The sequence below is a fragment of the Seriola dumerili genome, unplaced genomic scaffold, assembly GCF_002260705.1.
Source record: "Seriola dumerili isolate Sdu_G_001 unplaced genomic scaffold, Sdu_1.0 BDQW01000169.1, whole genome shotgun sequence".
NCBI lineage: Eukaryota > Metazoa > Chordata > Actinopteri > Carangiformes > Carangidae > Seriola > Seriola dumerili.
This window is the reverse complement of record NW_019174424.1, coordinates 4,386,347-4,402,296: the sequence shown is the minus strand read 5'-3', so window position 1 is coordinate 4,402,296 and position 15,950 is coordinate 4,386,347. Positions and strand designations below refer to the sequence as shown.

The window sequence follows — 15,950 nt, the reverse complement described above, 5'->3', positions numbered from 1 at the left end:
GTTAAAAAAATACCAAGCTTTATTCTGAGTTTGATTAAAGATAATAAATATGAAGCTGACAGTTGTGCAGGAACCCTGTCTTTAATGCCAGTAACCAAGTCTTTAGTTACAGCTCCTACTTCAACCTCAATGACATAAGACACATTCAGCATCAGTGGGTCATGCATGTTAAAATGGCAGCTTGAGACTCCTATGAAAATAGATTTAATGTATAAAAACAACTCATACAGAGAACAGCATCCACAATATGTAGAGATATATTTCACATGCTATATTTTTAGTGTGTGGTTTACCATTGAAACAAAGCCAATACTGATGATCCAGATTGTTAGGAGTTGGTAGATGAAATTCCATTTGCTAAACTTGCCAACATCGCCAGTTCCCTTTGGTGAATATAAAAAGAATTTCACAGTGACGAGACTCAGATGATACCATACTGAGCCAGTTCATGTAGCTCTAGATGGCTGTAAGCTTCCCATGGGCAGATTACAGTGATGTCTAAAAAAAAAGAAGGAGCAAATTGTGAGTGACAAGGTGAAAAGGAGTGAAAAGGAAAAGGTGTGTGTATGTTTTAGCGTTGTGATGGCCTAACTACGCCAACCCTCCTTACCAGTGCCAAGACCTTCCATTCCTGGGATCTCCTCTCCAAAGCTGAGAAAGAAAAACAAATCGCAAGCTTTATTGAGGGGAAAATGTGGTTTATTTTAAACATGTTTTGAAGACAAATTCTCTAGATGACATGAAAATGTAAGTAAGTAAGGCCTACCCAATGACACCCCTCTTAGGAGGCTTGCTCTTGAACTGGCGGCTGTTCCTCTGTTTGAACTTGGGTGCGCCCTTGCGTGGGGACCCAGGACCGGTGGCTCTGATGGGAGCTTTGCTGCCAGTCTTCGCTTCAGGTTTGGCCACGTCCAAATTCATATTTCTTTTGTTTGAGCTACAATGGGACAGTCAATGGCCAAACATTGCATTCAAGTCCATATCAATAATGATCAATTTCAATTTCCACTACTTTTCATTTTGATATTACACAATACAAAATATGGCATCTTTTTGCAGTTACAAAGACTTCTAAATAACTGAATATCTGAAGAAATACAGATGTACAGATAATGACGGCTCCTGTAATCTCATGCTCACATTACTAATTAAGCCTCCACAATGCCGCTAATCTTCACAGCGTCTCCATAATCAGATTATTGTGAGGACATGCTGAATCGGCTTGTGGTCCTACCCTGACAATAGCTCATAAATTACACAATCAATTTGTCTGCAAGTGAGAGGAGTTTTGAAAGGAAACTTCACAAAAATGCAACATAATTAAAAGGAAAACGTGTATCCGGGTGTAGAAATGAAATAACCAGTAATGTAATCATAGGTAAATTCAAAGCAGATAGATTTGACTAAATACTTTGGTGTGAATAATTTAAATACATGTAGACTATAAATTGTGTTGTTCAATGCTCTAACTCACTGTTACCACTCTCTTATTGTTACAAAAATACACTCAGTGACCACTGAATTAGGTACACCTGCACAATCTAATGCAATTCAATACAACAGCTTTGCCATAAATCCTTCCTTTACAAAGTTTACAATGTTCAGTTTTTTGTTGACAGTGTTGGAAATATGTAAACGTGTATATTCAATTTAGTGTTCTGTATTGGGGTCATAGTTGAAGGTGTATTGTACTGGAATACATTAGTTTTTTTTGCATATATATATATATACATAAATGGATATATAACTGAAAGTAATGCAGTCCAGTATAACACCATATGTATAACATATAATTGAATTAACACCTCTATGACGGTGTCAAAAAACTGAACATTATAGGCATCATAAAAGTAGAATTAATGGAAGAACGTTTGAATTGGATTCATGTTTATTAATGATAATGTTTTAACGTGTAAATTACCTTTTTTTCATTTAATAAATTGATATTCAAATTTGAAAAAAAGACAACAAAAAAAATCCTGATAATTTTCAAATAGCAAGCAATGTTCTCATAAAATTATTAATATTAAAATCACAACTGAAATTGAAAGTACAGAAAAACCGCACAATAGAATGTGAGATAACTTGTCATATATGACATAAAAATATTAGTATTTAGATAAGTTGATAATGTGTCCAAAAAGCTCATATGCACAACCTTGCTACAAATACTCACCACCTGTGTTGCTGTATATGTCAGCTGGTAGTGTTGTAGAGTTCCAGGCTGCTGTTACATGACAGTTGTGTTGTGAAACTCTCTTATACTCCTCAGACTCTGAGAAGATTATGACGCTACCGGCCAATAAACTGCAGGGCCTTCATCACACACAGGCCTTTAACATTGTATATTGACCAGTATATTGATTAGAGATTGGCTGACAAGCAGTGGAGTCCCATGATCCTCAGCATCTCCCCACCACCTGCAATATTATGCAACATCTACAGCTGAGAACATACTAGCATGAACAGAGGCAGCGTTCTCCTTTCATCAGCAGTCTCTCAGATTGAGGCTCACATGTCTGTTGTAATCCCCCCCTACCTTCCACACACATAAACACACACCTTATTCATTCATCTGATGGGTTGCTACAGCTTCTCTCTGTAAGCTACATACTTCATGCACATGCAAACACGCGGACACACTCTAGTTTCATGTGATTTATTTACTTACAGTCTCTCTCAAAGACACAGATTTAGCAAATATTCTTTAAACAATCACAAACACCTGTGTCAGGCTCAGAGAATGCCTTGGATATATATATATATATATATATATATATATATATATAAAATTCATTCATTCATTGTTAAGTTTATAAAATGTAAAAATATTGAAAATGTCCATCACAAGTATTGAGACAAAAAAGTGATATGGTGGAATATAAACTTATTGCTACTCAAATACTGTACTTAGTTGCTGAACTATAGTTGCTAGTTACTTTGCCGATTAAACATATTACATATAGGCTACATAACATATCTACTTGTTGGATGAAATGCTGCTCTCTTTTTAATGCATCAGAAATAATGATCTATAAATGTGATATATATGATATTCCATGCTCTCAAAAGAACCATTCTGCATAATGAGTGGGCTGCTTGCAATTTAGGTACATTTTGATGATTATACTTAGTAGTACTTCTGAATTTTTCATTGCAGTGATGTTTACTGAAGTAAATGATCTGAGTACTCCTTCCACCATACCATACAATGTATCATCATTTTCATTCATCATATCATTTAGTACCAAGTTTTATATTTCAAATATGATTCTCACCCTCTCTCTCACATCTGTTTTGATTTGGCATCTAAACGAACCAGCAACTTCGGCTTGTTTTGAGCTGAGGGATGGTGCGGATCGCACAGTTTTACAGAACAAAACTGAACAATGCTCATTTATTGTAAATAAATTAGTGGAAGACTGTCTAAATAAGAATGCAAACCATATAAATAAAATCACAAGCAACTGAATAGTTAGTACCTTAACAATAGCTATGTCTACTGACAATCAATAATAACACACATCTGGATAGTCAAATGAAGTACACTACCATCTAGCGGCTGATAGGAGTAATAGCAGTTACTTTAACCAATCACGACGTCCTTTACAGCAAAGATCGTTTGCTTTTTATGTATATCACTCTGATATAGATTTATTCCACTTTTCAGGAACCGGGTGTGATTCATATGGTGTTGTTATCCATTCTGTACTTAATTTACCTAAATAAATTATACGTAGGGCACTTCAAACAAGATCTAACCCAGTGTATAGGAGAGGAGCAAGGTGCAAGAGCGTCAACATTAGGCAATCAACAACGTTTAATTTGCTTGCTTACAATGCCCGAAAAAAGCGACGGAGTGAGAGCTCTTTACTTCCTCGTTCCTTGACGCCTAAGGTTGAGGTTCATAGGTTAAAGGCTATACACGCTGCTCTACATGTGTTGTTGTTTTGTCATGCATTGGTTGAAATAAAGTGCAGTAACATGGGGAAGAATAAGAAGAGCAAAACCAACGAATCAGGAAAACAAGCGAACAAGACCGGTAAACATCCAAGGTAACGTAAGGAAGCTAATGTGTAGCTAATGACGGAAACGCTGCTAGCTAGCTACAGCAGCTAACCGTTATTAGCTCTGTAAGTTAGTTACGAGCTAGAGTCAACTTGTTAAACTCATTCCTACATTTAGGATAGGGTATGAGCCTGCAATACACTATCTTCAAAGGGTAACGTTTATTTCCATTTTTCTTACATGTTGTATGGATTGTAATTTGTCTAAATTTCAGTGATACTAAGCTCAAACGAGATGATAAACCCAAGAAAGCCAAACAACAGGACCACCTCAAACACATCCCCTTCAGGCTCCGAGAGATAATGAAGAGCAAGGAGAGAATGAAAACGGGACCTTTGAGATCCAAAAAGCTAAAAGAGGGTGGGTAAAAAAAAAAAAAAACTTGTTTATACTTTTCACTCATGAGTTTGTCCTACAGGTAGTGAGGGATTTGTTTTCTGCCTCTTAGCCCCCTCCCCTAAAAGTAAGCCAGAGGAGGAATCCAAGGATGGAGACATACCTGTGCCACATTTCAGGAGGGGAAAGGACGAAAGTGAGAAAGCATACCTGCAGCGCATGGAGAGGGAGACAAAACATGTCCTCTTCCTCACCAAGAACCAAGTAGACAGAAAGCCTGAGCTGGGTGCAGACAAGGGCAAGTCCGAGAAAAAGAAGGAGTGAGTACATTGAGACTTGTAACCAGCACAGCAGTTTGATGATAGGTGTTTGTGCAAATATGGCATGCTATCCTTCTGCTTAGATTGGCTAAGGTTTCATACATATAACAGAAGTGCAGCAAACTCGCCGTAAGGGACAATGAAGAGATAAAGATATAATCTGTTGTGGTTGTATACACTGCAGCAATTTGTCACAGTTTAAGCCTAAATACAAGAAAAAGTTGCACTATTTATCTTTGAAATGTGCCGGTGAATTAAAAAAAATACTAAACTTCTCTATTTCGTAAAATAAACTTACATGTACTTAATGTTAGGGCTGCAATTAATTAGTATTTTTATTATAGATTAATCTATTGATCACTTTCTGTTAATCAAATGGTTGTTGTAGCTATAAAATATTACAAGATAAAAAAAATACATCACAGTTTTCAAGAGGCCAAGTTTAGGTCTTATGTTTTGTTTTGTCTTAACCAAGTCAATTGCTTGGCCCAAATGATCACTTTAATATCAAAATAATTAATGATTAATCTGCCAATCAGCTCTGCTTTACACACATTTACACATAAAATGCTAAAATCCAACATGCATTTAAATGTCAATGTTAATCACAGAATTATATTATTCCTGGATGATAAATGTCTAATTTATTTATTCTTTACTGTCTTGCTACAGGTATGATAAAGTGAGATTACAGAGGCTACAGCAGAAAAAGTTGAACAGACAAGAGGACATGATGGAAAAAGAGATGTTCGTAGGTAATGAAAGAATGTTTTTCAAGAACAGTTAATCCTGCTGATAAACTCACTGTTCACTACATGCACAGCACCAAACAGCTGACGGACACAGTTAAGGACTATTTGGTGAATATAGTGGAGCATTTAGTAGCTAAGGTTCTGATATTTCCATCGCTGTTGGTGGAGATCAAAAACAGAGCTGAAAGGAAACTAAATATTGAACTTGGTCTGGTTGACACAAACACAAATCTAAATTAATGTATGTTTACTGTCTGTGTGTTTGATAGATGTATTACTCAGCAATTATTTGCAAAACAATTACGGTAATCATAACTACTTTGTAAGATGATAATATATGAAATGTTCTGTTTCCAACTTGTTGTATAATCCAAAGTGGCTAAAAAAGTTAATGAATGCAGCTAAACCTGCCAAAGCTGAGGGAGGTGTGAAGCTTTTTGTATAATTAAATTATGGTTTCTGTTTTGTAGATCATGTTCCCTTTGGGGAAGTTTCAATGGCCCCGCCGTCTTTGAGCACCAAACCCAGGAAAGCTCAGGTCAAATCTCAGGTAACAACTCTGTGGATTTATCATGTTATCTCACCAATCTTTGAATAAGTAATTAACTGTTTTTCTTCTCTGCCTCCATCGTTCAGAAGGCTTCAAAGGACCTGCTTCTGAACTCTCTCCTAGGCCACACAATGGCCTCCACAGCCAAGCCCTCCATGGCCAGACAGAGAATCATGGAGGAAGAGAGGGAGCGAGCAGTGGAGGCCTATCGTCATCTGAAGAAACAGAAGCAGCAGCAGCACGAAGCCAGGACTGCCAGTCTGAAAAAACTCAAGACCCCTCAGTGATGTCTCCTGTCATTCAACTCAGAGAATTACAATTCCTCAACTACAGTCAGTGTGAAAGATTGCAGTGAAAATTGATGTTCAGAAACTGAGACAGATCATAAGATAAACATCAGCAGACTGTATGTGTGTTACGTAACTCTGGATCTGATATGCCTGTGGGGGAACCTACCACACTGTAGCTAACTGTCAGGGAAAGGGGCAAACATTTGCATCCACAGACCAAAGATGAGGTAAGTTAAACTACATTCACCTGCCACTTTCATGATCTCATGTTTAGTGCAAAAGAGAAGTGGACATTATAATGATAAGTTTAACTCATCACACCCAACTACCATGAATTACATACAGACAGGTTCCCTGTTGTTGATTTCTCATCCTGTGTAACTGTAACTGTGTTGGATGTTAACTAGCAAATGTTCATTTATATTTACTGTTTTCATTTTTCCATCTTATAAGATAGTAGGTAATTACTATGACATCATTTGTGATGTCATTGACAATAAAACGATCTCATCAAATTATCTGAAGGCAAATATAAACCTCTGATTGGTTTCTATAGGTCCACTAGATGGCAGTCCTCCTGTAGAGAGCTGGTTCCATGGTTGTATAGAGGACTCACAGAATTAACTCACTCACTGAATTATTTTGGACCTTTTTTAATGTAAAAATATATTTTTGGTGGTACACTGTGCCATATTACATATGTTGGTTTATGGCTAGTTTATGTGTGTATTCAATGAGTGAAACTGAGAGCAATTTATTACAGTAAATATAAATAAATAAAGTTAAAACAGTCTAGCCATGAGGTCTATTTGATAACTATTCTGGAGCTTTTGATCGTATCACATGATCATCATCAGCAAATAGAATTTGTCCATTTGTCAAATTCCCAGAGTACCTAAAAGTGTTTCTCATCCAGTAGTAGTTGAAAGGTGCTACACAAATACACGTGTCTTGCCCTTTCTTGCCTGCTGTTTCCAGGGTAAACTCTGAACTTCAACAATAAGAATAATGTAAACGTTTGGGGAGACAAAATGCAAAAACTGGTTATACCTTGTTTCCCTTTGTACCTCTCTGAGAGCCTGAGTCCTGGGATAAATAAATCACATCAGCCTTTTTAAATGGGATATACTTATTAGAGCCTGGCACGGCTATTTACATTTCTAATCCCTAAAAGGTTTACCCTCATGAACAAGGCCTTTGTTTAAATATTGGCCTCTGGGACAAACTGTACAAATTCAGTTCAGTTCAGTGTTGTTTGACAAGTTGATCTTTCAAAGCATCCTAGATCCAAAAGCAAGTATTACAATGGTAATGTTTTTGCAATAGTGATCTGTTGAATAATATCACCAGATGGCATTACCTAGTAATACTAAATGCCTGTTGTCTGGTCTATGGGTTCACAGTCATTTCTGTTTGTTCAGGTTAACCTGTAAAAACCTCTTTTTTTTTCTTTCGTCAGTGTTTGTCCTCTGAAGGTTGTCACAGTGACAAGAAAATGCATTAAGTGGGGACAGCTGCTTGTGATTGGTAGTGGTGCCTCCCTCGAGCTGAGCCTAACCACCACTGGTCATGAAACCACCTGTGTCCATGTGCACACGACAGCTATTCGTAGTATCAGGGGACTTGCAGTTGCTGCCTGTCAGAGAAAGATGCTGTTAATGATTTCAGCTTGAGTCACTGATCAGGAATTCATGTGTCTAATACAGTTTAAATAAGGTTTAATGCATTTATATTGTGGGATCCCTTTTCTGCAGAGTGACACCTTACCAGTTGCCCCTCCATGAGATGTATGGGTAACATCCTGCCAAGGCTCCTCTGGGACAGCCTACAGTGCCCATTAATCTAGAGGTCAGTGATGACAGAGTAACTATTGAGTAAAGCTAAGTGAAGAGGCTGTTGTTAGAAATGCTGAGAAAACATAGTATCAAGTGTCTTTGACTACTCTGTTTTGTTTACATTTGGATCCATTTTTCATGTTGACAAGCTGCACTGCCTCTTTGCATGTTTTTTGCATCTCTGTGCACTTGTTTCTACATCTGATGCATAGACCTGTGTGCACTGAAGATCAAAGGGTGCAGGCACGAGGCATTAGAGAGTAAAATCTGCACATGTGCTGTTGTATAATTCTGATCTGTCTGATTTCCAGTTTGTGAGCAATTTCCTCTTTGAGCAAGCACTCATGGCTGCTGACAGTACAGGATGGTGGGAGTGACTGGGAGAGAGCCTACTCAGCCTGCTGCTAGGCAGCCACAGCTCACTCTGAGGCTCTTAAAGTGCGTGTGTGCGTGCGTGTGTGTGTGCGTCAAATTATAGTTGAATAACTGTTCCTCTCTGTAGAGAAAAGGAAGAGCTCAGCATAAGCAAAGTAGTTGTCCATGCTAATTTGTCTAAAACTAAGTGTCCCACAGTTATATAACCACAGTAGCATTTTTTAAGACTGTTTCAGCGGTTAAACCACATTCAGTCAGTATGTGGATGAGTGTGTGTGATTGTGCTGATAGTGTGATTATTTGCCGTCCACTCGGATTGTTATGTAACAAACTTGCATGCTGTGAAGGCTCCTGGCAGCGTTTTACTGCTGCTACCGTCAGACAATGCAGTTTCTATCACACGCTCCATCAAATCTCATTGTGATGCTCAAAACTCAAAATATTAGTGCATCCACTAGGTTGGACTAAGACTATTACAGCCCTAAAGTCAAATTAGTAGAGCATTATATGGATTTGTTGTTGGATTTTCCTTGGTGTCTTGTAACATTTCCGCATTATCACTCTCAGTGGCACCTAAAACAGTTTCCTGCCTTGTTCAGCAGTATAAACCCTTACCCCCCATTTTGAGAGCCAATCCCTTCACTAGGTAAAGCTTATCAAGCCAAAATATGTAAATAACTGTTCTAGGAAGTGTAGATGGTAATCCTTGTGACACTTCCTCTTTCAGTGTCTGACTCCTGTTTGCTTGGGAGTTGCTACCTGTTACAATCCAATGACCCAACAGCCTCACAGGATTTAAGGAATCTTTTCAGCTTTAATAAGTTATAATTTACACCTTTACACAAAATTTAATTTTTTAAATCCAACAATCTACAAAAGCAATCATATGGCTTCAGAGGAAGTCTGAATCTCAACATCATTTCACAAGTGAACAAAGTATGTTATGCAATAGTCGACAGATTAACAAATTACATGCAGCAGAATTATGACAAGACAGAAAAAAATCATATTGGTTTCAATGTAAGCCCAACTTTTAGTCAATTATAGACATTGACTTTACACTGCACACAACTAAGGCTAGTCTGGTTTTAAACACCCCGCACCTGGTCCTCGTCTGCTCTTTCTCCACCAACAACCTATAGTTTTATATGTATCGTTGCTTTGGGATTTAGATTTTGAAAAAGTTAAGACAAAATGTATAGTTTTTGGTCTTTCTTGTAGCTAGAAGGCAAAGTTATGGCTTTCCTGTAGAGACACGTGCATTCAATTCTTTCTCTTGGATGATTGTCTTTTATAGGAGTCCAGTTAGTGAAGCTACAAGTGAACAAAGCTGGTTAACAGTTGACAGTAGAAGGTTTTAAGCACTAGTTTCCATATAGTGAGAATGGAAATGTAATGGACTAGCTGAGACACAACTTTTCCATATGGAAAATTTCATACTGGCTCTGAAAACATTAGCCGCCCATCTCTAGTCATTGTAATCTTTTATTTATGCCACTCAACCTGTGTACATACAGAACAGACAAGCAGTGCGTGAACAGAGGAAATAAAATATAAGGCAAAATTAGGAGGTCTGTAAGAGGAGCTAGGTCATATTACTGCATATTGCTGGAGATTCACCACAGCGTCTTATTATTTAAAGCATTTTCCTAAGGAAGAGAAAGCGGGATACATTACATTTGCTACTAGGAACTGATGCTAGAACAAACCCCTGGTAGAGATTTATTTCATAGCTGTAACAACCGAGTGTGCAATGTGCTCTCGACAGTCCGCCTGTGTGTGACAATCCTTAGGATGGTAAGGACTCAGATGAAAGAGGCAGCGAGCTGCCGCTTCCTGGATTCAAAGAGGGGGCTGTGGCTCGAGGGATCATAGCATCTTGGTCCATCTGTAGAAACACATCAGGAAGTATTATTTCAGATGTGATGAGGTGGTGTTACGAATTATGTGGTGTGGTGTTACGTATTATGAACGCACTCACCTTTGTCAGACCTTTTGCAATCAGGGCTATTTCAGTGGGCTGGTACACAGCACTTCGTACCTGACCGTTGTAAGCCCCATATGGAGACACTGGCTTTGTGGGCGCTGGTAAAGAAAAGGTGGTGTTTTAAATGGTCTTTGTTCAGTCCATTATATGATACAATTTTTTTGTTTTAGATCAGACAAATTCTACATCAAAACACAGTACAGATGGCGAAAACAGAAACGATACACTTGTATGATATCTGCCACGACTCTGTGGCAACACACAACATTTGTTGCTTATGTAAGTGCACAAGCTGGATATTTTGATTCTTTGAAATAAGAATGCAGTATTTTAAATATGCGACTGTGTCGTACTGAGACGTACTAGACACAACATTTTCTTGTCACTATTTTCCTCTTCATAATTAGTTTCTTTTTGTCATCGAGGTCATGCACTTAAACCATGGTGGATAACCCCAATAATCGTCTTAGCATTGTTCAGGATACACTACTGACACTTATGCTGAAAATATCCAGAGTAGTACTGATAATGTAACAGTCTAAGACTTCCATGCAAATGTTGTTTACAAATAAATATGTTACATTATTTCAAAACTTTGTAACTGTAGTACAGTGATGTCTGTGTCCAAGTAGGTGAGTGAAGACACTGCCTCATAATACTGGCCAAGGACACAACCTTCAGTAAGTAGATCAGACTTTGTTCCTAAAAAGGAACACGATGCATAAGTGGCACAGGAAGAAAACTGTGAGTCCAAATGTGCAAAGCTGATACAATTCTAGTCTGTACTTATTTGTGTTTTTTGATCAATTTGTGAACTGTTTTTTTTTTTTTTTCAGTTTAGTAAACATATTCTAAAAAAAAAAAAAGAAACATATAATAGATTTGACTTTTTATCTGCACCTGGACTAATCATAAAGCTAAAAGGGGTGAACAAATAGTATAAGGCAGTATTCAAAATAACCCTCCTAAAAAAAAAACAACAAAAAAAACTAAAAAAACAGGCAAGACAGCACAATGTAATTTGCAATTACAATGTGTTATTGTCAACACCCTTCCAAGCTGTTTATGTGTGTGAGGGGATATGAACAATGATGATTATGCTGACAAATCATTACACTGAATATTTTTGGCCTGCCTGCAAGTTGTTATTCTTGTGTATTTCCTTATTATTCTTGTTGACAAGACCTGGGTTTATACAAACTGACAAATGGCAAATAACAGCAAAACTGTTGCTGCTTTTTACTGTTTTACCAAAAAAAGACACAGCCAATTATTTCACAATCTGTTCCTTTGGTCTAAGAGGCAACAGCTGATGTAGTAGTGCCAATATTGTTAAAATGAATGCTACCATCGTTGCACTTCATTATGTCTTCTAACTCTCCTGAGCTTGGTCGAGACTGTTGACCGATTGAAGTGCTTTCCTGTCCCGCTGGTAAATTTTGAATTTGGGCTCTGAGGTTTCAACATCCACCTATACAGTATACAACAGAACTGAGTACATCCGTGGTCAATATCACTAAAATGTTAAGTCATTACAAAACCTGTCAATTTAATACAGTGTCATTTGTTTTTAACCAAAGCCTAAGAAGAAAGAAGCCAACTGGTCAATCCTTTCATTCAGTTTTTTGGTCGGCACTGCAAAGTCACTGTGGTGGTCCTGACCAGGTCCATGCCAAACATGCTGGACCCCGTCTTATCCAAACAAATTTATTTTGGTGTCATCAAACCAAAAAATGTGCTGCCAACATTCATCAGGCTTTCTTTTCATGTCCTTTGGCAAAGTTTAATTTTGCAGGTGTGTGCCATTTTGTGAGCAGTGGTTTATTTATTTATTTTTTTGCATACCCTCTGTAGAGGCTGACTTGATGCAGTGTCCTTCACACTGTCCGATCAGTCACTGAAACACCAGTGTCCACACATAATTCTTTTGCCAAGTCAGAAACACTCACCTGGCTGTTTTTCAATGCAAATTTGTGTAAACAGAGAGTTGCATGTGGGATCATTTCTCAGGTACAGCCACTTTGCACTCTGCTGTTGGTAGTATGGCTCTACCTATACCGTCTAACCACCGCTGTAGCTTATGTTGGGTAGCTTACTGATGCTCTTGTACCCTACCACATCTTTATGAAGTCTCACAATCTCACAACTTAAATACCACATTTGTAATGAAATTAGTTGCAGTGATCCCAGGTTAATTTACTTTTGTTGGATTGAGGTTGAATTTTAGGGCCTGTATTTTCAATGTAGTCTATCTAATATGTTTTTTTTTTTTTTAAATCATACATAAGATCAAACACCTTACACTTCAACTTAACAGTAATGCAATTATTGAAAGATGATACATTTTTCAGTCATTAAACATTTTAGTGATATTGCACAGGGGTGTACTCAGTTCTGTTGTATGCTGTACATACAGTATGTGCTAAGGTTGAGTACAATAATTACTGTCAGATTAATCATAGACCATAATGTGTCATACTGCACCTGTTGGAGGCTCGTCCATAGAGAAAGCTTTATTCTCCATGTACATGTTCTGATGGGGGGGCTCTGGCTCCTTAAGGATCGTGTCATAAACCAGACTCCTGGCAGGATAGATGTGTTCTCCATCATGGGGTTCTTCCTGGTCTGGGTCCTCCTGGGTCAGGAAGCAGATTTCTGGGATGGTGTAGAGGAAGAGGAACACCCAGGCGTTTGACACCACAGCTACAGCCAGAGTTGGATCATCCCAACTGGGATTCCCCACCACTCTGTTCCCATAGACGTACATGACAATCCAAGCTACCCAGATAGCCAGGGTGAGGAGCCCCGTGACCAGGATGAAAGCTCCATCTCGGTGCCACTGCTTGTGCTTGTGTGTCAGTGAGGGCACAGCCATCAGCACCACAGCTAGCAGCAGAACCATTACATAGATTAGTGACATCACAAAGTCCTGGTTAGCAATGCTGCAGGACATGTCAGGGACAGTGAAAGTTCCAGGTGGGCTCCTGACCACAGTAAGGATAAGCCACTCAGTGTTGATGATCACCTCAACCAGCCACAGACCCAGGGCTCCCAGACACAGCATCCAACTCCTGGGCCCCCGGCCTCTCCGTTGCAGCAGGGCAAGCCACAGCCCGTGCATCACCAGGCAGGATAGACAGCCTGAGAACAGAACTCCAAACAGGAACCTGCGTGCAGAACAGCTGGTGGAGTACCGGCCCACGATGAAGGCAAAAGTGAGTCCAAAGAGTCCCAGAGTGAAGACCAGAATGGCCGCCTGCAGGGCCACCATACCCTTTCTCTTCTTGTCCGTCACAAACGGTAAGGAGGCCATGAGGATGACGAAGAGGATAAAGGAAGTCACCACACCAGCAGCAGCAACGGCCTCCACCACGACCCCCCACACTTTAGTCAGGTCACACAGGTTGTAATATATGGAGCTGATGCTGTAACCACATCCATTTGGAGCACTCGTCTCCATGGCTTCACTGAAGATCTTGCTTGTCTTGTTATTCTGAAAACCTGCCACAAAAAACAACTTGATTGTTTAAGCTTGAGTTCAAAGAGGGTTTATTATTTGCATCCTTAATTAACAGCTCAGACAAGCAAACAAACTACAGACTCTGCATACAGCTGCAAATAAAATTTGTTTCTCTGGGTTATTATTGTGTCACGGCACACCAAACAAACTATCATCTGCATCCTGCCAAGTGGAGTTTAATAATGTAAGTGATCTCAGTTGTGTGAAGTCTCTCTGTGATAATTAAATAGATCCATTGAAGTTACTGAAGAATCCAGGAATTACAACACATTGTCTCCCCTGCCTTTAATTATCACGCTGCTGTGAATTTTAATCACAGATCAGACACAGCCTAGCTATGCTACACCATCTAATTTACTGAGGCTTCATTTTTAACATTTTACCATGAGACATAATGAGGATTCCCCCCACCCAGCATCCCTGCCCCAGCCTACTGGTGTCATTCAGTGGTCAAACAGTTACAGTTAAAAGTAAGATTGTTTTGTTTTGTTTTGTAACTTTAAATCCAATAGCTTCACATTGTCAGCAACATCCAAACAACAACAGCCATCAGTATAGCATTCAATGATCTAGGGACATTGTCACTGTCAAGAGTAAACTACGTATCACAAATTTGGTCATTTACACGTTTTGCTGTAAACTTGAATACTGTATGAGTAAATTATCCTGCTTCTAAAACCAAGTACAACCCACATTTGTTTATCTGTAATAAAGCTAAAGACAGAGCTTTTTCCTTGTTTTTCAAGAAACATTTTGGATCTACGTGGTTTTCACAGGACAGCGAATGTTAAGTGTACAGCAAATTTAGTATGGCAGCAGGCTAAAATCATCATGATGAGACATATTACAGTAAATTAACGGTCAAAGCCATGAATGTAATGACAGAAGTAGTATTACATTAGTTAACAGTAAGTAGGCCCAAGTGATTTTCCGTCAGGGACGTCTTACCTGGACTGAAGGCAGAGCAGCTCCAACAGGTGACTCAGGTGGATGAACCCCGGTGAGAATAGACGGTCACTGAATAATGAAACTCGCCTGGCCCGAAGTAGTTGCTTTGTCTTGAGTCTGTTTAAGTCCCTGGTAGATTATTCGACCAATTTCTGTGCATTCATATATCCACTTAATAGAGCCTCTTCCACCCCCCACCCCCCCCGTCCCTGTTCAATCATGAACAGTCCTCCATCCGCCCACTCCTTCTCGCTTGTTATTGAACCATGTTATCATCGACTCACCGACAGTCGCATCAAACTAGTTGCCCTCTGCAGTTATTATTACTCAGCTCGAACCGCTCTCCCTGTGTCTCTATCCAGCCTCTGCCCAAGTGTTTGCAGCTTTGCATATTCTGTGAGATTAGCACCCGGCCTATTTATTTGTTTTAGGCAGCTTACATCCAAACAAAGGCGCCACTCAACCTCTAACGTGATATTTCCACTTGTTAATGGGGTGCGTGAGTAACTACATAACTGAGCTGTGAACTGTTCGACACGCAGAGACTTTGATTTCAAACGCACTGATGGTTGATGATTAATGGCTTTCACAGGTCTAGTGATTGGATCAGTTTCGTGATTAGTCTTTACAGGTGATTTCTTATGAAATGATCAGCTGCTGCACACACAGCAGCTTGCTTTTTGACTTGGCCTACTTTAAGTTCTACTGAAGAAAATGACCTGTATACATTTGTTATAAGTCAAGTCTGGTGTATGCCAAGGAGTAAGTCTTTTAAGAATGAAATTAATACCTGTTAAAAATGAATGAGTATGAATATGACATTTCTTTCTCTTCTGAGTGAATGGTCATCATCAGAGGTGAGACTGTGTGTCCAGTTTGCAGAGCCACCTGGTGGAAAATATTATTATAGTAGAGACTGACTCCTGCCCCCCCCCCCCCCCCCCCCCCCCCCCCCCTTCCCCCAGTGAA

The 15,950-nt window shown here is 39.1% G+C and overlaps 3 protein-coding genes across 3 annotated transcripts; 1 reads left to right on the top strand and 2 right to left on the bottom strand.

Annotated features, from left to right (window-relative positions):
• Window positions 1-3: 3 nt before the first annotated feature.
• LOC111227192 (retinal cone rhodopsin-sensitive cGMP 3',5'-cyclic phosphodiesterase subunit gamma-like) lies at window positions 4-2,261 on the bottom strand. The gene is made up of 4 exons (XM_022752619.1): window positions 2,177-2,261; window positions 767-937; window positions 611-651; window positions 4-498 (listed from the first exon to the last, which is right to left on the bottom strand). Exons 2-4 carry the CDS (start codon window positions 919-921, stop codon window positions 422-424), a joined length of 273 nt encoding a protein of 90 aa, XP_022608340.1. The 5' UTR covers window positions 922-937; window positions 2,177-2,261; the 3' UTR covers window positions 4-421.
• Window positions 2,262-3,906: 1,645 nt separating this feature from the next.
• On the top strand, window positions 3,907-7,816 carry ccdc137 (coiled-coil domain containing 137). Its single transcript, XM_022752540.1, has 6 exons — window positions 3,907-4,055; window positions 4,283-4,428; window positions 4,517-4,724; window positions 5,397-5,479; window positions 5,947-6,026; window positions 6,113-7,816. The coding sequence occupies exons 1-6, from the start codon at window positions 3,985-3,987 to the stop codon at window positions 6,311-6,313; spliced, it is 789 nt and encodes a 262-aa protein (XP_022608261.1). The 5' UTR covers window positions 3,907-3,984; the 3' UTR covers window positions 6,314-7,816.
• Window positions 7,817-9,278: 1,462 nt separating this feature from the next.
• LOC111227138 (G-protein coupled receptor family C group 5 member C-like) lies at window positions 9,279-15,163 on the bottom strand. Its single transcript, XM_022752552.1, has 4 exons — window positions 14,982-15,163; window positions 12,998-14,014; window positions 10,508-10,611; window positions 9,279-10,414 (listed from the first exon to the last, which is right to left on the bottom strand). Exons 2-4 carry the CDS (start codon window positions 13,971-13,973, stop codon window positions 10,316-10,318), a joined length of 1,179 nt encoding a protein of 392 aa, XP_022608273.1. The 5' UTR covers window positions 13,974-14,014; window positions 14,982-15,163; the 3' UTR covers window positions 9,279-10,315.
• Window positions 15,164-15,950: the final 787 nt, after the last annotated feature.